Source organism: Alosa pseudoharengus, unplaced genomic scaffold, assembly GCF_046254945.1.
Source record: "Alosa pseudoharengus isolate Yale_2024_CS ecotype anadromous, Long Island Sound unplaced genomic scaffold, YU_APseudo_1.1 YU_APseudo_1.1_scf_8, whole genome shotgun sequence".
Classification (NCBI taxonomy): domain Eukaryota; kingdom Metazoa; phylum Chordata; class Actinopteri; order Clupeiformes; family Clupeidae; genus Alosa; species Alosa pseudoharengus.
Window position 1 is genome coordinate 3,798,850 of NW_027468870.1, and position 26,661 is coordinate 3,825,510.

At 42.1% G+C, this 26,661-nt stretch overlaps 2 protein-coding genes across 2 annotated transcripts; one reads left to right on the plus strand and one right to left on the minus strand.

Annotated features, from left to right (window-relative positions):
• Positions 1–623: 623 nt before the first annotated feature.
• On the minus strand, positions 624–11,864 carry LOC143111267 (E3 ubiquitin-protein ligase TRIM65-like). Its single transcript, XM_076273461.1, has 8 exons — positions 11,414–11,864; positions 9,573–9,668; positions 8,740–8,973; positions 8,028–8,199; positions 7,878–7,910; positions 7,668–7,727; positions 5,000–5,056; positions 624–3,530 (listed from the first exon to the last, which is right to left on the minus strand). The coding sequence occupies exons 1-8, from the start codon at positions 11,801–11,803 to the stop codon at positions 3,013–3,015; spliced, it is 1,560 nt and encodes a 519-aa protein (XP_076129576.1). The 5' UTR covers positions 11,804–11,864; the 3' UTR covers positions 624–3,012.
• Positions 11,865–13,207: 1,343 nt separating this feature from the next.
• Positions 13,208–25,942, plus strand: tmem179bb (transmembrane protein 179Bb). Its single transcript, XM_076274445.1, has 5 exons — positions 13,208–13,351; positions 17,589–17,785; positions 18,979–19,116; positions 23,269–23,347; positions 24,887–25,942. The coding sequence occupies exons 1-5, from the start codon at positions 13,247–13,249 to the stop codon at positions 25,019–25,021; spliced, it is 654 nt and encodes a 217-aa protein (XP_076130560.1). The 5' UTR covers positions 13,208–13,246; the 3' UTR covers positions 25,022–25,942.
• The last annotated feature ends 719 nt before the right edge of the window (positions 25,943–26,661 follow it).

Genomic DNA, 26,661 nt, shown 5'->3' on the forward strand with positions numbered 1-26,661 from the left:
ATAAAAGAAGAGAAGTCAATTCATTAGCAGCTAGTAAAGGGGTAAGGCAAATTAACTTTGTACGTCAGGGGGATAAACCTTGTTCCGCGAAGGCCAGGTGTAAAACCGGCCAGTTGAAAAATGGGGCGGGCTGGGAAATGAAGGTTGATCTTGGCCAGCAGATGGCGGTACCTCCACATATAGTGAGTACTAAGCTACGTCCCGACGTAATTCTATGGTCGGATTCAGAGAAGATAGTTTACTTCATTGAACTCACTGTTCCTTGGGAAGACAGAGTGGAAGTGGCCAATGAGCTGAAGAGAGCTAAATATAATGAAATTAGGGATGGGCAGAACGAGGCTTTGTGAAACAACGAAACGTTCGAAGCAATTGCGCCGGAATGTGTCGAGGTTTCGAAACAATCCGACACCCGTAACTCCATGTTAGCAAAACTAGCCACTAGATGTCACCATCACATTTTGACCGTGAAGCACAACTGCTTCAGACGAAGAATATAAATAGCCAACATGGAACGCACGATTTCGTCCACAGCTACGTGGTTGAGTGGTTAACACACTTGCATTCGGCCGGAGCGTCCGGTGTTCGATTCCCTGCTGGTGCTTAGAAATTTCAGACTATATGCCTTCAATAACAAGAATATTTTTATATCTGCCAGTTAGATGTTTTGTTATTTCAGTTTCATAGTACATTATCCTTTGGAATATGCTGGAGAGGAAAATGCTACAATGGTTTTAAAATGTAGGCTATGCTTATGGCCCAGGGTTTTTTTTGGGAACATGTTGTAGGGAAATAAAGGATACATGCGTTAGACTAAACAGGTACAACATGGGAAAAATAAACAACACATTTTTTGTATGTCAACATACATTTTTATTTAGGAGTTGTTCTGCCGTCTTGGCATTTAATCTGTTTCTTGTTTTTGAATAAACCTCCCCAGCCTTGGAAAAAATTCTTTCACAAGGCACACTTGTTGCTGGCATGCACAAATATTTTTTGGCCATCACAGTTAGGTTTGGATAAACCACTCTCCTCTCCTGCCAGTATTTCAAAGGGTCAGCTGTTCTTGAAATAAAGGCATCAGTCATATATTTTTTTACTTCTGCTACTATCTAAATATTAACGTCACTAGACTATATCTATCTAAACTATCGCTCACTGTCTGTCTCTAGCCTGTCAACTAATCTATATCACTAACCTATCAATCACAAGAATGCACTATAAATCGCTATATCTCTATATGTCTCTATGTCGCTATATCTCTCAAAATCTCTCTCCTCACAAAAAACCCACAAAGATAGGATGTGTTTGAATGACTTTTAAGCATTCTGGGACTTTGTAATTTAGATCAAACAGGTGTTTACTCGGGTAATTGGCTCGCGCGGTAAGGCTGTGCACCTGTCCAAACCAAATTGAAACACCACGAAGCCTCACTAAGCCATGGTCACGTGACATGGGCGTTTTGAAACACACTTCGAAACACTGTTCGAAACACTTGCGTTTCGGAAGCTCGACACTGTTTCGAAACGTCAGCTTCGAGCGTCACATCCCTAACTGAAATAGCAGAGGAGGCAGCTAAGCGAGGTTGGAGTGCACGATTAAGGCCTATTGAAATCGGTGCACGTGGGTTTGTGGCCAGATCTGCTATTGGCTTGCTGTCTGAATTGGGCATTTGTGGTCGACGTCTAAGGCAGGTGGTTAGTAACATGTCTTTAGCAGCAGAACGGGCAAGCGAATGGTTGTGGGTAGGGAGAAGTTACCCTTCCTGGGGCGCAAGCTAAGGTAAGCTAACTGGCTCATTTGTTTTGGTCGTGGGTAAGGAGAAGTTACCCTTCCTGGGGCGCAAGCTAAGGTAAGCTAACTGGCTCATTTGTTTTGGTTGTGGGTAAGGAGAAGTTACCCTTCCTGGGGCGCAAGCTAAGGTAAGCTAACTGGCTCATTTGTTTTGTGTTTGTGATGGACTGTGCCTAGGTTGATGGTACTTGGCTAAGGTTCTTTATGGTTTATGGTTCAGTCCGCATCAACGGGACGTACCGACCTAGCCAACTTAGACCATGCCTAGGTTGGTTAAGGGTATTTGGATGCTTGTTGTGGTAATATGGGGCAGCATGGGGCGTAAGCTAACTGCTAACTGCTGGCTAATTTGTTTTGTGTTTGGGATGGGGCCTAAGCTAACGGGCTAAGCAAACTGGCTAATTTGTTTTGTGTTTGTGATGGGCTGTGCCTAGGGTGATGGTTGGTTGGCCAAGGTTTTTATGGTTATGGTTCAGTCCACATCAACGGGACGGACTAACCTAGCCAACCTTGACCATGCCTGGGCTGGTTAAGAGTATTTTGGGTATTGGATATTTCAATGTGGTAATATGGTGGCAGCATGGAGGGGAGTGTCTCCAGGACGCTGGTTTCACTGTTAAGCCTTCATGAGGTGTCGTGGGCCTAACTTAACGAAACATCGGTGAATGAGGGTGCCCACTTGATAACCCCAATGACATGCCGCATACTATATAGGCTACTGGTGTTGGATAGGGCATTTGTATTGTGCTTGTGACCATTTGTTGGCGGATTTGTGGGTAGTGTGCTTTTTAAAGTTAAACTTGAGCAGGGGCTTCTGAATGTGTTTTTACCTTGGATTTTGGCACAAGGGATTTTAACATCTAATCCCGTGTATTAATGTAAAGCGTTACTAACAGCAGCTAAGATGTGAGATGTGATGGATGTGTGTAGCGTTACTAACAGCAGCTGAGATGTGAGATGTGATGGATGTGTGTAGCGTTACTAACAGCAGCTGAGATGTGAGATGTGATTGATGTGTGTAGCGTTACTAACAGCAGCTGAGATGTGAGATGTGATGGATGTAGCGTTACTAACAGCAGCTGAGATGTGAGATGTGATGGATGTGTGTAGCGTTACTAACAGCAGCTGAAATGTGATGGATGTGTGTAGCGTTACTAACAGCAGCTGAGATGTGAGATGTGATGGATGTGTGTAGCGTTACTAACAGCAGCTGGATGTCAGTCACAATAACTTCACTGATGATCTAGTATTTACCACAAACCCAGGGTAGAGTGTGTGAGTGAATGTGGTCTGGACTCTGTGCAGGAGGGTGATTGTGTCAGAGATGCTGTAGAAGGCCAGAGTTCCTGTCCTGTGATCCACATACACTCCTATTCTGGAGCTGGCCACTAGAGGGAGTTTAGTCCGTTTATTATCGTGCCAGAAATAGGAGCTGGAGCAGCGGGGTTCTAGACTCCAGGACTGACCATTAGATCCAAACCCACACTCATTACCCCGTCCTTTCCTGCTGATGCTTTTATATGAGACTGCTATACGAACCCACTCCCCACTCCACTCCACCTCCCAGTAGCAGCGTCCAGACACACCCTCTCTACACAGCACCTGATACAACCTATCAAATCTCTCTGGATGATCAGGACATGACTGGAGTTCAGCTCTCCTCTCCACCATCCTGTTCCCCTCAGACAGATGGAGGTTTATCTGTGCTGTGTTTGGATCCAGTGTGAAGTGACAGCAATCTGATGAAGGAATGAAAACAGGACACACTTAGACTTGTATTAGTGTATTACAGTGTGTGTGTGTGTGTGTGTGTGTGTGTGTGTGTGTGTGTGTGTGTACTGTACATGTGCACATGCACATGGATATTGTGTGTGTGTGTAAGAGATGTTTGTGTAAATAGTGTCAATATTTTGTGTTGAGTATGTGTGTGTGTGTGCGTGCGTGCGTGTGTGCGTGCGTGCGCATGTGTTAATGTGTGTGTGTGTGTTTGTGTGTGTGTGTGTGTGTAATCGAGATGTCTGTATAGTGTCAATAGGATATATGTTCATTTGTGTTCAGTGCGTGTGTGTTTGTGTGTGTGTGTGTGTGTGTTTGTGTGTGTGTGTGTGTGTGTTTGTGTGTGTGTGTATTGTGTGTGTGTGTGTGTGTGTGTGTGTCAAAGTTAGTGAGCGGAGCTGAGCGCTTCGCTCAGGTGGCTGTCCACTCGGCCGCTCCACTCAAATTCACGTCAGGCCGCTCCGCTCAATTTCGCTCCCCGCTCCACTTCGAAAATCCTCCCGCTCCAGTGAAGCTAGTTGTTAGTATCTAGTTGTTTTGTAGGAATAGTACGCTTGTAAGCCCTATGACTTTCAGTTTCCTTTCTAAAATATTTAGCGACTTCATCCCCAACGAACTTACTGTAACGTCGGCACGCTGGACTATGTGCTACGGACTCTGGGACAATGCATTCTGGGATACGGGGGAGAACTCTGGGACAATGCATTCTGGGATACGGGGGAGAACTCTGGGACAATGCATTCTGGGATACGGGGGAGAACTCTGGGGGTTGTTTGTGTGTGTTAATGTCTTTATTTACTGTTTTAATGTCCGTGATTTAGTGTAGCGTGTTACCCTTTTAGGTCTTCCTCGTGTGTGATCCTTTTTGTGTGGGGGGCTGCGTCCTCCCCTGTATGTGTAGTGTGTGTATGTGTTTGACCTGCCTAGTGTGTACTGTTTTCATGAGCTGCGTTCCTACCCCTGTTTCTAAATGCTAGCCAATAAAAGTGGCGTTCGAACCAATCTCTGGCTAAGCCTATTCCGTTACATTACTATGGCCAATATCGTTGTTTGAAAATGCAACGGTCCTGGTTACATTATAAGGACAGGAAGTCTGGGTGGAGCAGTATCGGAGCAAAATTGGAGCAGAACAAAGCGGCCGCTCCGGCTTGTAAATTAATAAGCGATCCGCGCTCCAACAAAATTCCATCCGCTCCGCTCCTCGTGCTCCACTCACTAGCTCTGGTGTGTTTGTGTGTGTTTGTGTGTGAGAGTTTAGTAGTGTATGTGAGAGAGAATACTAGTGTATGTGAGAGAGAGTTTAGTAGTGTATGTGTGAGAGAGTTTAGTAGTGTATGTGAGAGAGTATAGTAGTGTATGTGAGAGAGAATAGTGTGTGTATGTGAGAGAGAATAGTAGTGTATGTGTTTATTTGTTTGCTTGTCCAAATTACACCGTAAAAGGTCTTTTCTGGTCACTGATTCAGGAAAAACAGCATGGACATCAGACACTGAAACAGAAAATATCACTTTACTACTAATACAACATATTTACATTATAAAGTATTAACTCATTGAGTGCCAAAAACGTAATATTACGTTTTTCCTTCCCATGCGTTGAGTGCCAAAAACGTAATATTACGTTTTTAGCTTTTTTTTAAAATTACGAAACTAGACACTCTAACACACCTTATATGTGATTTTGGGAGCTCTGTGATGAATGGAAATGAAATATATGACGATCGAAAACTCATGAAAACGCACAATCTGGACATTTTATCTGGACATTTTATCATAACTCGGTTGCCGCTTTGGGTTGAATCAGTGACGCATGCACGTCATCTCAAAACCAGGCCATTTTCGTGGGTCTATCACTAGGTGGCAGTCTCGCCAGGTCTCGCTGATCACTTCCTGGAAAGTTTACAGGCAACACTTGAAAAAAACAGCGATTTTGATGAAAACTAGCCACTGTTTAGCTTGGGATTTCTCAGGAACAGAGGTGTGTAGAAATACACGGTTTGCACCCACTGAGAGCTTAAAGTCTCACCTTTTAAACGAGCCATTGTATGTGTTCATAGCTATAACACAGAATATGCTGTGGCTGTACAAAAATCTTCAACAATGGTCTAGATTGCTGGCACTCTAGGACAAAGCTTCCGAAAACAGCTTGGCATTCAATGAGTTAAGAGAATATATAATTATGACAGCACACTCATTTTGAAATCACATCAGTAGAGATTGTATAAGGTTATGTGGCATTATGTGTCTCCAGCTGCTTAAATGTTAAAGGCCTCCAACCTCCCACTGACAAGTTAAGATGGAGATGCCCTCATTCAAGAGTCCCTCATCTTCATTAGGAGGGTAAGGGCATGTTTAGAAGACCTTCAGTTCTAACCCACCTCAATCAGTTCATTATCAGAAAACAACTGCAGAAGCAAATGGTCTAATCTACTGGTTTGGAGTACACTTACTAAGTTACTGTAGCAAACAGTCTAATCTATTGGTTTGGAGTACACTTACTATGTAAGGGATAACGGCCGCCGAGGTGTCCTGTTATACGGAATTAATGGACGAGGGCGAGGGGCAAAGAACTATACCCGACGCGCAGCGAAGGGGAGTTGCCTCCGCCCGAGTCCATTCAGTCCGTATAACAGGACACACCTCGAAGGCCGCTATCCCGCTTATCACCCGGTTGCCACTGTAAAGCAAAGGAAACACGCGGTTCCGTTTAAAAAGAAGCTCACTAGTTCAGCTTGTTGTACAACTTTTGTTCGCCCTATAACAGTGATAGCATGGACAGTTTACAGTTGATTCCATTGTTGCGAAGCCTGCCTCCAGGCTCAACCGTCGTCCTACTATCGATGTTATAGTTACCATTCATAAGCATTGATATGGAACGGCGATTAAACTTTTTTTACCAGATCTACTTCATAGGTGTCCCGTTATTCAGAATTAAAAGCCACCCCGCCAGCCAATCAGAAAAGAGTATTTCTTCTCTCTGGGTGATAAGTTACTGTAGCAAACGGTCTAATCTATTAGTTTGGAGTACACTTACTAAGTTACTGTTTGTTAAAGCTGTATTCTAACTCCATCTCTGTCTCTCCATCTCTACCAACTCCTGCCTTTTTGTTTGTTTTCATAAACAAATTTATAAAGCTAGTGTATTTTTGTTGTTTTTCTGTGTTAAGATATTTTTAGACAGTGTTTCCTCAACTGTACGTTTATTTCAGCATGGCGGCCCCCCACGGTTTAATTAAAGGTAAACTTGGCAGGATTTCCCCCTCTGCTGGAGAAATTGTGCATTATGCTATTTCAAACTGTGGGAAAAGGTAACAATAAAGCACATGGATTTGTTTACAAGCTAGCGAACGGTTAGCATAAGTTTGGCAGAACTATGTGGATGTGTGGTAAGAAACGCAATTTAAAACGAGTGTCTTGTTTCTCACTTCTCTTTTCGGGACGGTATTCTCAATGTTGCAAGGTTGGTTTTCCGCCTGGGGACGCTAGGCGCAGCGGGGAAAGTCACCATTTACACCGGAACAGGTCATTTAACCATCCAAATGATTTCTAAACGGGTTTGGACCCCCATAAAACAACCACCAATGGTACCATACCCTTCTGGCCACCCAAAAAATGAAAAATCACACATGCCGTCAACATTTTTTAGGACTTTGGTGACCCACCTCTCACCCAAACAGTAAGGAATATTGATTCCAGAATTGTGTAGTACAGGCTACAATGAACTACCGCACCAGTTTCCAGCCCTCTACCACTATTAGAACAGACGTTATGGGCTTCCAAAAATGGCAAAAGATGAAATGTGAAATTCCAATGTGTCAATTAGGGCCGTGGCACCCGAAATTCAAATGGACGCCACAGGCATCCACTGGCCGCCACTGTTAAAAACAAATCTAGCGGAAACACTGTTTAGAGATAAAATATAAAGGGCTGTAATGTCGAACTTTGGGGCCCAGACACACTACGATGCCTATTTGACAGCTGAAAGAAGGTTTTAAAGATGAAACGATTCAGTGAAACTATCATTCTGTTGCAAGACGGATATAAAGGCTTAGAGCAGGGGTACCCAAATTCTTAGAGGCTGTTAGAATCATTCAGACTTACTGGTTGGTGGCAGGTGTTCCATACTGTCAATTCTTTTGACTGGAAGTTCAGGATCAGTACCTGGGAACAAACACAGACACTCATTCCCACACAATCTACACAACAAACCAACACACATTTGCTCTGTATATTTAGTTTCTTCATGTGTACTCCACCTTTGGCCTGTTAGCTCTAGAGGGAAGTTTTATTTCAACTTAACGATAGACTCACATTCTAAAGACCTGATGATCTGGATGTGCTTCACTGTTAAAATAGAAAATAAATAGTCCATATGAATCCAATTAATCCATAACAACTGGAACATTACAAGGTCTCATACAAATGATACATGATTGTGTGCATTCTAGAAGTTTGTCCAACCTGCTGCAGATATCTTGGCTACTTCCTGCTTGAAGATGCCATCCAGTTTCTCCCCCAGCTGCACCTTCACTGCAGACACAGATTCCTTCACAGCCTCAAAAGAGAAACTCTGGTTGAAGGTCACGTTGGGTAAGTCTTTAGAGTGAGGAGAATCTCTGATTGATGGGATATTCTACAGAGGAAAATATAAAAGTTGAGACAGACTATGTAAATATTTACTCAGGGCTGGGTTTTATTAAAAATACAATTACATTAATTCATTCAGCAGACACTTCTATCCAGCAGTGACTGGCACAACATTCTGCAGAGACACACAGAAGGTGAGACAGGACGTCCGAATTTTTAGTCAGAGCTGTTTCCCCAAACGCTGCAGACATAATGGCTTAAATCAATCGGTTTAGTGTGTGTGTAATTATGCATTAGTGTGTTTAAGTGTGTGTGTCTAGATATTGTAGGATCTACCTACTGTAAAGCACAATATAATTTTTACCACATCACACATCATATGCACACATAGAGATGTTATTACACACCGTTCACTTGACTGATCTTTGACAGCACTTTTATCCAGAGTGGCACAGACTCACAGCAGCTAGTTCAGGAAATCAAACCCAGGTCAACCAATCACCAGTCGATGATGTCACCGCTTCTCCACCACGCCCACTAACACTTACAAATTAATTTCAGTTTCAGGAGTGCAGGTGAATGTTACCTTGAGGAAATGGATGTGATCTTTTGTGTGTGAAAGCTTCTCCAGCTCAGCATCTCTCCTCTTCAGCTCAGCAATCTCCTGCTCTATTCGCTTCAGGAGTCCTTCAGCCCGACTCACCTCAGCCTTCTCCTGAGCTCTGATCAGCTCTTTCACCTCAGAGCACCTTCTCTCAATGGAGCGGATCATCTCAGTAAAGATCCTCTCACTGTCCTCCACTGCTGTCTGTGCAGAGCTCTGTTAGGAGACACACAAAGAGGAGGGCAGGAGACACACACAGGGAGGTGTGCCAAAGAATTACTACTTGTTACAGACAATTTTGTCCATTGCTACAGTTGAGTATTGAAATTGCTTGAATTTCCCCTTGGGGATCAATAAAGTATCTATCTATCTATCTATCTATCTATCTATCTATCTAGTATACACTCTGACTGCCGTACCAACGAGTCTGGTGTAACAGAGGCGAACTGAGCTAGCGTGCTAGTTGCCCGTGTAAATCCTCACAGCCCTAACCTTAAGAACGCTTCTAACCGCTGAGTTGGAAGCCTGGGCTTTTAGCTCAGTGGTTAGAGCGTTCGACTCCCATGCCGGTGTGTGTCGAGGTGTCGGGTTCGAGGGCCGTGAGGGTTGAGGTGTCGGGTTCGAGGGCCGTGAGGGTTGAGGTGGCGGGTTCGAGGGCCGTGAGCGGCGGACGAATTACGACCTCGGTTACACACACACACTGGCTCTTTGATGTTGTGGACAAGCTGCAGGTTTAGAGCCCCTGTGCCCTCCCCTGGCTGCTCTCTCCCTTCACTACATCTGAATCCTTCATCAGTCTGCTGTTATCTTCTCACCTTGAGAGTCTCCACAGCCTTCCTCAGCTCCTGCAGCTCCTTCTCTCTCTCCTGGATTCTCTGCTGGAATCTCCTCTGGCTCTGCCCCAACTGCTTCTGTTGTTTCAAATACAGACATGCTCAACTATGCTTCCTATTCATGTGTCAAAATAATGATTACAAATAAAACTTAATAATTTCTTGATAAACAGGTAATAGTGTAGAAACAGCATGAACCCATTTCAGGTGGAGAACTGGTTATTAAGTATTAAACAAATCAAGCTGGCTCAGAGCTTGTAAAAATGACCTTTTGTGTAGTATCATGTTCAGATGGATGCTACACAGTGACGTAGGTCTGGTCTCAGCGTTGGTGGGGACACATCCCCTAGCCCCCCACAACTAGTGTCATGATACCAAAATTATTATTTCTATACCAGTACCATGTGAAGAATTTCAAATTCGATACTTTTTCGATTTGTAAACTTTGATTTGACTCAGGGTTCCCCACCAACTTGACGCCATCATTAATATTGAATATTGTGGTCATTCACGTCAGTGGGCATCCTAGACGTTGATCGACCCTCAACACACACACACACACACACACACAAAGAAAGTGAGGGCTTATGTCATAGGTTTATATTTATATATTTATTATACCCCTGGCCGTTGGAATCGGTCCAAATTGCACAAAGGAGTTTGTAAAAAAAGTAAAATATTGCTGGGGACCATTTTGTCATCTCAATTTTGACGCTATAACCAGCGTCCCCATCTAAACCTAGGTCCATGTGTTTAACAGATTGTATAGGCCCTACGACATTTTGCCCTTTGCACCTGATAGCCTAATGATTTCCTGGTTTGTGTCTTCTCTTAAGAGAAAGAGAGTCCGCAGAGAATCAGTAGACTTTTAGAAGTACAATGTTTTTAATGAAACACATGTGTATCAGACCTCTCATATTAAAGGAATTATCCGGAGTAAAATGCACTTTAGATCGATTTACGGATGATTGGGGGTACATACGTTGAGTTGACATCAAAATCATGTCATTCGGATGTGTTTTGAGAAAGTTCGATTGTACTGTTTTCAGTCACAACTCGTAGCCTGGAAGTGAGCAGGGCATTTCAATTTCGCCACTACAAAACGCTATTTTTATACCTCTTCTAAAAAAGCCAAACCGAAGTATCCCGAGGTCTTTATGTGGTCGAATAGAGAGTCCAGAATGAATTTCATCAAGCCAGTACCTTTCCGGAAATCTTTGCTGTAGGAGTCTTATTGCTGAGTGTGTTGTAACACGCTCTGGAAATTCACAATTTCGTCGCCGCTTAAAAAAAAATAAAAAAAACATAGTCCAGTATTTCTTTCGAAATTGAAATGAAGTTGTATGGACTGGACTATGTTTTTTTTTTTTTTTTTTAAACGGCGACGAAATTGTGAATTTCCAGAGCATGTTACAACACACTCAGCAATAAGACTCTTACAGCAAAGATGGCAACATTTCCGGAAAGGTACTGGCTTGATGAAATTCATTCTGGACTCTCTATTCGACCACATAAAGACCTCGGGATACTTCGGTTTGGCTTTAGGGACCCTCTACTCACTACCACGTAAGTGTTATGTTGTTTGGAATGGTAGAAGAGGTATAAAAATAGCGTTTTGTAGAGGCGAAATTGAAATGCCCTGCTCACTTCCAGGCTATGAGTGAAAACGGTACAATCGAACTTTCTCAAAACACATCCGAATGACATGATTTTGATGTCAACTCAACGTATGTACCCCCAATCATCCGTACATCGATCTAAAGTGCATTTTACTCCGGATAATTCCTTTAAATGAAGACACAATGTGTAGCTCCAGTTCTCACCTGTTTGTTAGTCCGTTCTGCGACAGCTGTGACTGTGTCGTGGCCTTTATGATCGTCCAACAGACACATAAGGCAGATACAATTCTGATCGGTACGACAAAATATCTCAAGAACCTTCTTATGACGAGAGCAGGATTGGATTCTGGTCCTCCTAAATTTCTCCACCATTTCAGCAATCAGAGGGTTTTTGTAAAGGACAGGTCTGGGAGTGAAGGTGTGTTTGCACAGGGGGCAGCTGTAGACTCCTTTCTGGTCCTCCTGATCCCAGCAGCCCTTAATGCACCTCATACAGAAATTATGTCCACAGGGAATAGCCACTGGATCGTTCAGCAGATCCAGACACACTGGACATGTGAAAGAGTCTTCCTCCTGAGAAATCGCTTCCGCCATTTTCTAGTTCTAACAAACACCAAGTGCACAGTCCGAGAAACAGCAGCAGAGTGAGAGCAGGGTTTTCTTTTGGTTTCGCTTCATCACCACTCTTCAGGAAGTGGCATTCTACTGGCTGCACAGTTGCGCACACTGAATGCGTGCGTGCGTCGTTCGTGCCTTGCACCCAAGGCATCGCCTGGCTAGGCTACTTCTGTTGTCTTGAATGCGCTCCGGCTGCTAGAGATGTGGAGAGCGATCAAAAGTGGAAGTGGTAACATCTTGTAGCAACGTGTTGAGCAACCATAAACAATATGCACCGAAAGAATATGCTCCAACAGAAAGAGAACAACACAACGAACATAACATAACCAAACCAACATAGAAAGATGGAAATTAAAATACATGTGATACGAAGTTAATGGCCACCCCATTAGCCAGTCAGAGAAGAGAATCCCATTGCTAAGGGAGATAAAACATGAATAAAGGTGAATAAAGAATAAAAATCAACACAAATAATGACATTATTACAAATAATAATTTGAATAGCCTCAAAAGCCTAATTAAAACCTTGCGAGAATATGTTTTTAGTCTGATGGAGTTTCGTCAATTTTTCCCATTTTTTTTTTGTTTTGTTCTGGTATTGGCATGGTGTTACCACATTAAATGTCCTATCAACATCCTAGGTGAAGGGCAACTGCTAGTTATGTAGGCCTAGAGTTTATTTAAGTTTAGTTTGTGATTACATCTGCAAGTGATAATTTTGGACAGCAGTGAGTGTAGGCTATATTGTATAGTCGCCTATAGCAATTTATGTCTTTATATTGGGGTTATATTGTGGGTTCAATTCCCATCTTTCACCATTATGCCCTTGAGCAAGACACTTAACAATTAAATCCTTTGTAATATAATTGACATATAAGTCGCTTTGGATTAAAAGTGTCTGCTAAATTAATAAATGCAGTGTAATAAATGTTATTTTATATTTTTCACGTAACATTTGCCTTTAAATTAACACTCCATGTCACGAAGTTCACTACAGATATGAAAGGGATAGTGTTTGACACGAATGCCTATGTGAATATCTAAAGTTAAAGTATCTAAAGTTAAATCCACTTGCTCTGAGAAATTACATAAAAAGTGTAAACTCACCGTGTCTATCAGGTTGGGGGATTACCGTTAAATCATTCCACATGACAGCTGAACACGAGGTTCCTTCCACATACCAAAATATAAAAAAAAAAGAAAAAAGAAATCTCCAGGCTCTTCACAATAAAGTCAGACTTGTGCTACAACCGTCAAGCATCGAAGAGTCGAATTCATGGCATGTATTAGGACTCAACTACCAGGAATGTATGGCTGGTGCCGTCAACGAGTCCATTGTGATTCCAGCTCGCAAATAATCAGACATGAGTGAGTGTCCGTCCTGCCGCTCTGCTTGGACTCAGTTGAAAGCGCGCAAAGATGTTGGTGATGGCGCTGCCGTGGCTGCTGGTGCTGGAGCTGGTGTTGTACGCGGGGTGCTTCATCTGCGGGGTCATCACCGCGGCTTCGCTGACCATCACTCAGGTAACGCAACACCGCACTCCGATCAGACCCACAGCATTGCCAGTGTAGCCTACTTCATATCCGCTATTTGATAATCAAATGGAATTTGAGCTAAACTATTCTATTGTTTGCAGAGTTGCCAAAAGTTCACACATAGCCTACTCAAGAAGAAGTAGGCTACAGGTTATGTAAAAAAGACTGGTAAAAGTTTGGTCTTTACTAAAGTTAAAGTATTAAAGTAGGTATTAAAGTAGGTTGCCGGCTGCCGAAGGACTATTCTACCAACTGTTTCTGTTCAGACATTCCAGACATTCCAGTCTTAGCCTACATCCAGGGATGTGGTGGAGTGGTGAAGTGAAGTAAACGCAGTTTATCCGCCTCTTACATTTCTGAAATAGAGTTTATCCACCTCTTATTAGAGTTTATCCACCTCTCAGTTTATCCCCCAAAAAATGGGGGGCAGCCGTGGCCTAATGTTTAGCGCTTCGGACTTGTAGTGTTGTGGTTCGAACCCCGCCCGTGTTTCACGGATTGGGATAAATGCAGAGACCAAATTTCCCCTAACGGAATCAAGAGTAATACTCTTGATCCCGTGAGGGAAATTTGGTCTCTGCATTTCTAAATGTTAAAAATTGCAATTGGTGAATAAACTATTATATACTTACTTATAATATTTTATTCACCAATTGCAATTTTTAACATTTAGAAATAACACTGTATTACCCACATTCACAATATGTGCACTCATTAGCATTCTAGGAACCATTTAATAGCACTGGTATTGTTATAAACATTGGACAATAACCTCCACCATCATCAAACAAGTTCTTCAGAGTTACATAGTTATATTAGTATATAACAAGCAGTGAAATGTAATTCTGGTTAGCTTCATGACTGTGTAAAGTAGAAATAATCTAAGTAAACAGATAAGATTAAAAGCAGAAGTTAATCATAATAATTCAAAATAATAAAGTGACATGAATAATAATAATAATTATAATAATAATAAAAATAATAATAATAATAATGCTATTAAAATGGGATGGAGTCCATGGTATTCATAAAAGTTGGCATGTCCATGTTGAGGAGTCTAATGGCCTGAGGGAAATAGCTTTTCCTTAGTCTCTCAGTTTTGGCCTTCAAACTGCAGATGCGCTTGTCTGACTTCAACAAACTGAACAGACAGTTACTGGGAAGGGTGGAGTCCTTTACGATTTTAGCGGCTCTGTTCTTGCAACGGCTGATGTATACAGTATATCATGCTGGGAGGGGAGAGAAGTCCTAGAGATGCGCAGATATATTCTCAGAAAGGTGTATTAAAGTTGGGAAAACATGTAAACCCACCCCACTTTTTTATTTCAGAATAAGTGGTCAACAGCACTGTGTCACGGGTGTGTTTCTTTAGATTAGCCGCTCTGGGCCTGTTGCTTTCCTCATGAGTGGAGTCTCAGAGCACATTCCAGGCGTATGAGAGGTCAGAGCACACATTCTGTCTCATGCACACATAGGCCAGTGTGCTAGATGGCCTGTTCAGTGTCCACTCCTAGTCAGATGTTTTAGCATACCACATTGCATACACATGGCAGAGCAAGTAACAGAAAGCAGCAACGGTCAAAAAGCACACATGCTCACTATTTGTTGAAATGCAAAAATGCGTACACAGTTTGCAAAGTATACATTATTTATACAGTATGTCCAGGGTGTGAGTTTGTGTCTACTGGTTTTGGGAAGTAATGGAAGTATTTAGAGCTATGTGTGTGTGTGTGTGTGTGTGTGCGTGTGTGTGTGTGTGTGTGTGTGTGTGCGTGTGTGTGTGTGTTACCACTACCCTTTTCCCTATCCTGACTATCCCTCGTCTCCCTCCCTTTACTTCTCTAGACCTGTTATTCTATTCTATATAGCAGAACGTATTGCTGCACTAATGATATCCTATATTCTATTCTATATAGCAGAACGTATTGCTGCACTAATAACATCCTATATTCTATTCTATATAGCAGAACGTATTGCTGCACTAATAATATTCTATTCTATATAGCAGAACGTATTGCTGCACTAATAACATCCTATATTCTATTCTATATAGCAGAACGTATTGCTGCACTAATAACATCCTATATTCTATTTTATATAGCAGAACGTATTGCTGCACTTCTCTAGACCTGTTACTCTATTCTATATAGCAGAACGTATTGCTGCACTAATGATATCTTATATTCTATTCTATATAGCAGAACGTATTGCTGCACTAATAACATCCTATATTCTATTCTATATAGCAGAACGTATTGCTGCACTAATAATATTCTATTCTATATAGCAGAACGTATTGCTGCACTAATAACATCCTATATTCTATTCTATATAGCAGAACGTATTGCTGCACTAATAACATCCTATATTCTATTCTATATAGCAGAACGTATTGCTGCACTAATAATATTCTATTCTATATAGCAGAACGTATTGCTGCACTAATAACATCCTATATTCTATTCTATATAGCAGAACGTATTGCTGCACTAATAACATCCTATATTCTATTTTATATAGCAGAACGTATTGCTGCACTAATAACATCCTATATTCTATTCTATATAGCAGAACGTATTGCTGCACTAATAATATCCTATATTCTATTCTATATAGCAGAACGTATTGCTGCACTAATGATATCCTATATTCTATTCTATATAGCAGAACGTATTGCTGCACTAATTATATCCTATATTCTATTCTATATAGCAGAACATATTGCTGCACTAATAACATCCTATATTCTATTCTATATAGCAGAACGTATTGCTGCACTAATAATATTCTATTCTATATAGCAGAATGTATTGCAGCACTAATTATATCCTATATTCTATTCTATATAGCAGAATGTATCTGTTATTCTATTCTATATAGCAGAATGTATTGCTGCACTAATAACATCCTATATTCTATTCCATATAGCAGAACGTATTGCTGCACTAATAATATCCTATATTCTATTCTATATAGCAGAACGTATTGCTGCACTAATAATATCCTATATTCTATTCTATATAGCAGAACGTATTGACCTGTTATTCTATTCTATATAGCAGAACGTATTGCTGCACTAATAATATTCTATTCTATATAGCAGAACGTATTGCTGCACTAATAACATCCTATATTCTATTCTATATAGCAGAACGTGTTGCTGCACTAATAATATCCTATATTCTATTCTATATAGCAGAACGTATTGCTGCACTAATAATATTCTATTCTATATAGCAGAACATATTGCTGCACTAATTATATCCTATATTCTATTCTATATAGCAGAACGTATCTGTTATTCTATTCTATATAGCAGAACGTATTGTTGCACTAATAACATCCTATATTCTATTCTATATAGCAGAACGTATTGCTGCACTAATAATATCCTATATTCTATTCTATATAGCAGAACGTATTGCTGCACTAATAATATTCTATTCTATATAGCAGAACGTATTGCTGCACTAATTATATCCTATATTCTATTCTATATAGCAGAACGTATCTGTTATTCTATTCTATATAGCAGAACGTATTGCTGCACTAATAACATCCTATATTCTATTCTATATAGCAGAACGTATTGCTGCACTAATAACATCCTATATTCTATTCTATATAGCAGAACGTATTGCTGCACTAATAATATCCTATATTCTATTCTATATAGCAGAACGTATTGACCTGTTATTCTATTCTATATAGCAGAACGTATTGCTGCACTAATAATATTCTATTCTATATAGCAGAACGTATTGCTGCACTAATAACATCCTATATTCTATGTATTGCTGCACTAATAACATCCTATATTCTATTCTATATAGCAGAACGTATTGCTGCACTAATAATATCCTATATTCTATTCTATATAGCAGAACGTATTGACCTGTTATTCTATTCTATATAGCATAACGTATTGCTGCACTAATAATATCCTATATTCTATTCTATATAGCAGAACGTATTGCTGCACTAATAACATCCTATAGTGGCTCTGTACCTTATGCACCTTATTGGTCCTTAATGTTCCTTATTGTTCCTTATTGTTCCTTAATGTTCCTTATTGTTCCTTATTGTTCCTTATTGTTCCTTAATGTACCTTAATGTTCCTTGTTGTTCCTTATTGTATATTTATTGTTGTAAGATGCATGGATAAAAGTGTCAGCTACATATTGAAAAGATATTGTTAAGCCTGCTGACCCCCCCCCCTCCGCAGGGCCAGTTTGCAGGCAGGTGCATGCTCTACGGTGGCGTTCACCTCAACGCCTCCGGCCAGACGCTGACGGTGGAGAGCTCCAGCTCGGCATCGCTCTGCTACTTTGTGTCGGCCATCTCCGTGTGTGTGTCCATTTACTGCGTCTCCCTCATCCTCTACTGGATGTACGCCAGCTGTGCGGACGACGACGCGAAGAGGTGAGCAGCACGCCGCCCGCAACACCACGCCGCCCGCAACACCACGCCGCCCGCAACACACCACCACCCGCAACACCACGCCGCCCGCAACACCACACCGCCCGCAACACCACGCTGCCCGCAACACACCACCCACAGCACCACGCCGCCCGAACACCACACTGCCCGCAACACACCACCACCCGCAACACACCACCCGCAACACCACGCAGCCCGCAACACCACGCCGCCCGCAACACCACACTGCCCGCAACACACCACCACCCGCAACATCACACTGCCCGAAACACACCACCCACAACATGCCCCCCACAACACCCGCAACACCACGCCGCCCGCAACACCACACTGCCCGCAACACACCAACCGCAACACCACACTGCCCGCAACACACCACCACCCGCAACACGCCCCCCACAACACCCGCAATACACCGCCCGCAACACACCACCCGCAACACACCACCCACAACACCACACTGCCCGCAACACCACACTGTCAGCAACACACCACCCGCAACACCACACTGCCCGCAACACACCACCACCCGCAACACACCACCCACAACACGCCCCCCACAACACGCCCCCCACAACACCACACTGCCAGCAACACACCACCCGCAACACCACACCACCCGCAACACACCATCCGCAACACACCACCCGCAAAACCCACAACACAACACCCACAACACGCTGCCTGCAACACCACACTGCCCACAACACGCCACCCGCAACACGCAACAGCACACATTATTAGCCGCACTTTATTAGCCATTGTTTACTAGCATCTCATTTTGTCCTCTCCTTACCTCCCCCAGGCTGATAGGGACTAGCAGCACGGGCATTTATGTGTGTGTGTGTGTATGTGTGTGTGTTGATTTGTGTGGAATGTAGAGGAACACCAGGCGCTTGTAGAAGAGCTGTCTGTTACTGAAGACACTGGGTCCTTCTCACAGCTCAGTGCTGATGGTTGCAAATCAAGGCCAATTGGGAGCTGAAGGACTCATGTGATGAACATACTCACAGCAATGTGCTGTTAGAGTGTCAAGAAACATACAAAACAGGAGGATATGTGGTAATGTGAAAAGATTATTTTGCAGAAGATGTAATAATGTGTGTGTGTGTGTGTGTGTGTGTGTGTGTGTGTGTTGTGTGTGTGTGTGTGTGTGTGTGTGTGTGTGTGTGCAGGGAGAGGTCTGGGATAAACGTGACTCTGCTGGTGTGTGGGGTGGTGGTCTTCTTCCTGCTTGTGTCGGGGTGTGTGTTGCGTATCGGCCGAGAGCACCTGTGTCTCTCCATCCTACAGACACTGCCGTCCCTCTTCAGGTAAGGACTGTGTGTGTGTGTGTGTGTGTGTGTGTGTGTGTGTGTGCGTGAAGTCTGATTCATAGCCCTTCAATATGTTTCATAACTAAATTGATTCCACAGTCAATTGATCATCAGTGCAAATTAATTCATGAAGTGAGGTGTTTGGGTCTCACCCCTGAACCTGAATTAGCTTCTAAAACAGAGGAAAGAGTTTGTGTGGGTCTCTCACCCCTGAACATGAATTAGCTTCTAAAACAGAGGAAAGAGTTTGTTTGGGTCTCACCCCTGAACCTGAATTAGCTTCTAAAACAGAGGAAAGGGTTTGTGTGGGTCTCACCACTGAACATGAATTAGCTTCTAAAACAGAGGAAAGAGTTTGTGTGGGTCTCACCCCTGAACCTGAATTAGCTTATAAAACAGAGGAAAGGGTTTGTTTGGGTTAGGGGCCTCAGTACAGAGGGCACATTTAGAATATATCTCACCAAACATATTTAATCCCCATGTCACAGGATTAACCAAATATCTTTGTATCTCATATACTGTGTATGGGCTCATTTTTGGGTGTGACTTGGATAACAGGAGGCCTGTGTAATGTTCTTTGACACCGACTGCTTATTTGGATGTTGGTTTACATGTATTCATTCAGGCACGTGGGAACCTATTTTTGACCAGGGGTGCTGAATAACAAAAATAATGGGTGTCCGTCAATTTCTCCCCTCCTGGACATGTTTCGGATTTTGACTGCTAAATACGTCATTTTAGTGCGGTGTGCGGGTGATAGCGAGAAGTTTTAGAAAAGTCCTGGGCAGCCACAAATTCCAATGTTCCGCGACAGCACTCCGAGTCCACTGCGCTCACCCTAACCCCACAGAAGCGTACTTGACATCGTTAGCCTATTTCAGTATAGCTAAGGAAAATTACTTTTCTGATCGTCAAAACCACACCACAGATGTTTGGCTTTACTGTAAATATAGGCTAATAATCAGGCTGCAATGATCTCGCAAATCATTTCTGAATAGCCTAAAGTGTGTCGTCTCCACAGCAAGTGTCCTAATAATTATGACCGCCGCGCAGCGAAGCGGCGGTCATATAGGTTTAGTCAGATTTTTTTTTTTTTTCTTTTTCGCATGTCCAAATTTCTGTCAATGATTCCCGGGACACTGAAAGACCGGGGTAGACGAAACTTGGTGGGCATGTAACCCCATATGGATAGCATGGAACCATCGTTTTTCGTTTTGATCTGTAGCCCCCCCGCTGGACTGCACCCCCCGAAAGGAGGGTAGGGCAGACACAGTTTTCTGTGAATATCTCGAGAACCGTAAGGTTTAGGAGGACCATTTTTTTTTGTATGTTGATCTCAAGGGGCCATGTCAACCCATTCCATAACCACTCATTTCATGTATAGCGCCACCTAGTTAAACACAAAAAAGTAAAAATGAGGTGTTGTAATCGCAGGTATCTGTGACCTAACATAGTCAAAACTGCACGAAATTGGAAGTGTAGGATCATTATGACACCCTCTGAATGCACGCCAAGTTTCGTGGAATTCCGTTCATGGGGGGCCACACAATAAATTCATTTATGTTACTATACACCAACTGGCCTGTAGGTGGCCGGAGACAGTTTTCTGTGAATATCTCGAGAACCGTAGGGCCTAGGAGGTCCACCTTTTTTTTGTATGTTGATCTCAAGGGGCCATGTCAACCCATCCCATTACCACTTATTTCATGTATAGCGCCACCTAGTTAAAAATTAAAAAGCAAAAAATTAGGTGTTTTCATCACAATATCTCTGGCTGACATGGTCAAAACTGCACGAAATTGAAAGTGTAGGATCATTATGACACCCTCCGAATGCATGCCAAGTTTTGTGTACTTTCGTTCATGGGGGGCCTTACAATAAAACAATTTATGTGTACATTTAGTGACGTACACCAACAAGGATTCCCGGGACACTGAAAGACCGGGGTACACAAAACTTGGTGGGCATGTACCCCCACATGGATAGCATGGAACTGTCATTTTTCGTTTTGATCTGTAGCCCCCCCGCTGGACTGGACCCCCCGAAAGGAGGGTAGGCCAGACACAGTTCTCTGTGAATATCTTGAGAACTGTAGGGCCTAGGATGACCATTTGCCTCCAGGGGTCATGTTAGCCCAGTTCATGTGCACACATGTGCACAAACAGATACACACACACACACACATTCACAGTAATCATGACACATACTCACACAGTAGACATATGTACGCTTCCATGCACAGGCACATACGCAGGCACGCACACACACACACACACACACACACACACACACACACACACACACACACTCACACACACACACACACCCACACACATAACATAAACATAACACAAACAATCAAGAATTTCTCATAATTATGAACAGGCAAGATGGAGGTGGGGTTGTATAAAATGAATTTTACATGTGAAATCTATGAACTAATCATGTTTTGGTACTTGTTGTCTAGCAGATACCAGTGAGAATTGAGTGTGGATAATGCAATTTAGTGAGACAGTTAGAATCATATAGGCCTTTCAGCGTGATTTCTTTTTGTGGAAAAAATGTGCTGGACTGGGCGGCGGTCATATTTTGTACCGCTCTGCGGTACATCTAGTTTCTATCTTAGCGACTAGGATAGTGAAATAATTTCACTAGCTATACATTTATTAATTTCGCAAAACTGTAAAACATAAAGTTTCTTTCAGCTTATCCATGCTTTTTTGAACGTGTAAAGCGCATAGAATATGTAGGCCTACAGTATATCAACCGTAGGCCTACACACTTGATGGCTATCACATAGCTGAAACCATGCTACGGTTCTTACAGTAACTGACTCACGTTCACGTTGATCTCTATAACTGTTCATTTTTAGTAGCCTATATTCGAACCTATCCATAACCCTTTTTTGCTATTTGACTCATCATTTCACATACAAAAATATAAATGTCAGACAGCGAATTAGTAATTATTTAAAAATATTATATTTTTAAAAAATCTATCTCCTGCCAGCAGGGGGTGCTGCAGCACCCTCAGCACCCCCCTTCCCCGCGCCCTTGTATTCATTTAGCAGACACTTTAATGCAAAGCAACTTACAAAAAACATTCAAGTTACAATGCAGAGGAGACTTATAATTGAGTGACAACATATGGGCAATTCCACGGAAAATAGACTTTTTGTCACATCCATAACGCCAGTGAAATGCCTTGGCATTTGTATGATGTGAATGATGGCATTCATTTTTTGTGCATTTTTTCTCATTTACATTCTTCAGCCAAAAATAGCAAAAGTTCAAATTTCATGTAATCATTCACATCATATCATACCATCACATTTTATTGGCGTTATGGATGTTACCAAAAATGTCATTTTCCATGGAATTGCCCATATACTGTACAAAAAAATATACAAACATAAGTGTGACAGTAATTGCTGCAACAATAAATTCTACTTGTACTATGCAGGAGAGACCTGAGGCGACGAATGCTACATTTCCTCGGGTTGCATCACTGGTCCCTGCTATTTCTCAGCAGTAAACACTGTCGTCACGCTGGCGTTTCCCTCTAGTGCAGTTATGTCCTAACGTGTCCTTGTGTCCGAGCTTAAATATGCTTTATCTGCACGTGGGCTACAGCACAACCTCCCCAAGCAACATCTCTGGCCCACTTCAGTGTCCTCAGCTGACCTTGAGTCCTGACCTTGAGAGACGCTGCTGCCCCATATCCTAGTGCTGGCTTTTTAATGTTGAGACCTGTTAACAAGTAGCTCTGGCGTGTATTTCACCATACTGTACATGGTTTTACACAGATCTGGAAATACAACACAATAAGAGTTGTAATGTGCTTATCATTCTTAATTAATTAATTACTAAATAACTAAATAACATTAATAACTAAATAACATGAATTAAACAAACATAAATATTTATTATTCCAGAACCCTTTAAAGTTATCTGCTGACTCCTTTGGAGGTTGTTATTCCAAAAACAGTATCTACTGTATGATGATGCACTTATGAAGGCTTTTGGGTGGTCTTCATTTCTATGGGAGAGCTACACATTTAGAGTAAATGATGACATCACCCTATCTGAGTGGGTGAAGCTGCTACTCTAACTGTGTTTGTTTTTATTTGTTTGTTTTTGTTTGTCCCAGCTGTGAGGAGGCAGAGAATAAGACCTGGGCCAGTCCCTACCATGGCAACCAGTTCTCCTCTGGACTCCACAGGGCAGAGGTCAGTCGTCACACTGGACCACCACATCAGAGTTCAGTGGTCATACTGGACCACCACATCAGTTCAGGGCAGTTCACACCAGGAACCGGAACTAGTCGTCCCACGACTAAGGGCAGCCGTGGCCTACTGGGGCCTATTGCACAAAACTAGGATAAGGGATCAAGCTGGTTATCCTGGCATCTTATGCTGTCAACCAAACCTGGTCGGGAGGAGGTTATGTGCTAAATTATAGCTCAAATCGTGTAATCTACCGCACACTGACCAATCAATTGTCTTAAAAACGAAGTTATCTCACGTGTAGGATTCTGTCATATATCTTACAGGTGGAGCTCCGCCTCTACTAACATTTTGGATCTCGAATGTGCTTTAATAGTGCTGTGCGTGCAAATATCCCACTATGGACGTGCATACCATACAACAACTGATGACAATTGATTTATTTGATGTTATAGGTTAGACACAAAAAATGACCGCAGTGTAGATTAAGCTATCGCTCATGAATGCGGAAGTAATTGTTTTTAAATAGAGGCGGTCTTGTGCGTCTACACGTTTCACGATTGGCCAACGTCATCCCAACACCGAGAACGCGCACAGATCTGAGCTGAAAGCCTAGTTTGACAAATATATCACATAACTGCTATCGTAGTATCACTTAACGTATACCCCTGAGTCAAGGCTTTGTCAAGCCTCGATATGTCTACATAGCCTAGATATGTCTAACGTGCTTCGTAGTATACCCCACTGGCTTGATGAATCCGTGTCTGCTCATCCTGGCTTGCTCGTTGTGCAACCAATTAAGCCTGTACGCTCTTGTTTTGGATTCATTGAGCGCAGCTCAGTAACTTATCCCGGATGTCTTAATTCTGCTTTTGTGCAATAGGCCCCTGGACGGCAAAAACAACCATTTTAAATGTTGCTCTAGCTAATTTGAATAATGACATCCACACTGCATACAGTACTATCACTATAGCAACATCAAGATTGTTGTTGTTATGGTTGGGATCACTAACAGAGTGAATGAAAAGCTGACAGGCAGTCAGAATCCATTAGAGACTTTAATTATCATTGGACAGAGGTTATCTTTGTAATTATTGTTCCAGATGTGAACGGCCTTTTACACATTCAACCTCAACACCACACTGTCAGCCCTGCTGCATTTAAGGTCATAGGAATAGTGATGATGTTATATTTTATATCGAGGTGACAATTAATAGATGTAGACCTTGCATATTCTGAACTTATTTAAGGAGAAGGGTGGCCTACTGTCAATTTTCAGTTTAAAAAGTCATAATCAGCTACCTTAATAAATACCATGATATACAGTACACTACTGTGTAAATTATGAACATTTCACATTAATTTATATAATAAATACCATGATATACAGTACACTACTGTGTAAATTATGAACATTTCACATTAATTTAGCATTGAGAAATCATAGTAGTTGTGGAAAACCTTGGCTTTTCCTGTGACCTGTCTGTCACAGATATCTACCTGTAAGGCTTAGTGAGGTACCACTGAATGTTTGTCCCTCAGAAATCGGTGTGGGTGAACTTCTTCTTCTGGATACTGATCGTCGCCGTGGCAGCTGTGCAGAGGCGTCATGGTGCCGGGTTCAGAAGAGCCGATTGGAACGCAGCTGAAACCGAGCCCTTCTTCCACCGACCTTAAAATGACCTCCAAATGACCTCCTTCCACCGCCCATAACGACCCTTAAAACGACCTCCAAATGACCTTCTTCCACCGCCCATCACGACCTTAAAACAACCTCCAAATGACTTTATGGGGACCTCAACCATCTCACACGGCTTTAAAGCAACCTCCAAATGACCCTCTGTAGGTGAAGTACTCTTGCTCAACAATGTTTTCCACCGCTACATTTACATTCAGTGCCGTGTGGTTTTGAAGACAGAGAACACCCTCTGGTTAATGTCAGTGAACATGGATAAGCTTCCAATAAGATGTTTTCTATTGATCTTAAAACAACCAGTTACCAGAGATGTTTATTTATTAGAAGAAATGTAAATGATAAGATCAACATCACATAAAGTTTGTTGTTATTCCCTGTTTATTAGTATACAAAGGGTAAACATGACTTAAACATGTAAATATAAATAGTACCCACAGGATGAGTTTGCTGTACTTGACCCACAAATGAAGGAATTTACATATAAAATCACAGCTCAAGTTGTGAATGAAAGTGTGTGAGTGCATATTCTGAAATAAACACCAACATTTATCATTATGTAGTCGCAAAATCACTGCATGTGGAACCAAATGCCAAAGAACTCTGGTATCATTATCAGTAATGGGCCACTCACATCAAGAGCCATAACTATCACGATATCTCAGAGTGACCCTGATATCGTTCTTTATGACTGTCTTGTTATAGTTTGTGTGAACAATGTTGTCATTCATATTAGCTAGAGTGTTATCGTTATAGTTACTGATCTTGGAGTGAACGGCCCTTGAACTTACTGACTCAAAATAAGTCTTACAAACTTGATATCTCTATGGTATAGTTTTAAAAATTGCATAGCTTGCCTTTCAAGTTCTAATGTTTAACATCTTTTTTCATATGGCTGCCAAGAAAGACTGAACAATAATTTTGTGTATGATCTGCAATAATTTATGAACCGTAATTAAAGTTTCATTTAAAATGGACATTTGTGTTGAATACTAGTCCAGTGGAACTCTACATTTGATTACATGTCCCATTACTTCATGTAGAAATACAATTCAGGTGAGTTTACCCTTTAGACTGTAGGTGCTGGACTGTCCTCTGTATGACTGTATGTGGTGTGTGTGTGTGTGTGTGTGTGTGTGTGTGTGTTTGTACTCTTTTCCCTCTCTCTCTCTCGGTGTGTGTGTTTGTACTTTTTTCCCTCTCTCTCTCTCTTAGTGTGTGTGTGTATGTGTTTAGGTTCTCCTCAGCAAGAGCTTTTGGACTCTCTTCTCAGTAAAAGTGTGTTTGGACACTCCTGATTAAGATTATGTGTGTTTGCACTCTTTTTTCTCTATGAGAGTGTGTGTATGTGTCTTTGTACTCTCCTTTCAGTAAGTGTGTGTGTGTGCGTGTGTGTGCGTGTGTGTCTGTGTGTGTGTGTGTGTGAGTGTGTGTGTGTAAGAGAGAGAGTATGAGGGTGTGTGTGAGTGAGTGAGTGTGTGTGTGTGAGTGTGTGTGTGTGAGAGAGAGAGTATGAGTGTGTGTGTGAGTGAGTGAGTGAGTGTGTGTGTGTGTGTGTGTGTGTGTGTGTGCTGCCTGCTCAGAACTGCCTGCTGAGTTTCCTGGACTGCCTCTCCTTGGCATC

Coding starts and splice junctions, on each gene's coding strand:
- tmem179bb (XM_076274445.1), top strand. CDS start 13,247: ATGTTGGTGATGGCGCTGCCGTGGCTGCTGGTGCTGGAGCTGGTGTTG. Junction 19,117..23,268: donor ACACTGCCGTCCCTCTTCAG/GTAAGGACTGTG, acceptor TGTTTGTCCCAG/CTGTGAGGAGGCAGAGAATA. Junction 23,348..24,886: donor CTGGACTCCACAGGGCAGAG/GTCAGTCGTCAC, acceptor TTTGTCCCTCAG/AAATCGGTGTGGGTGAACTT.
- LOC143111267 (XM_076273461.1), bottom strand. CDS start 11,803: ATGGCGGAAGCGATTTCTCAGGAGGAAGACTCTTTCACATGTCCAGTG. Junction 9,669..11,413: donor CAGAACGGACTAACAAACAG/GTGAGAACTGGA, acceptor TTGAAACAACAG/AAGCAGTTGGGGCAGAGCCA. Junction 7,728..7,877: donor GATCATCAGGTCTTTAGAAT/GTGAGTCTATCG, acceptor GTTTGTTCCCAG/GTACTGATCCTGAACTTCCA.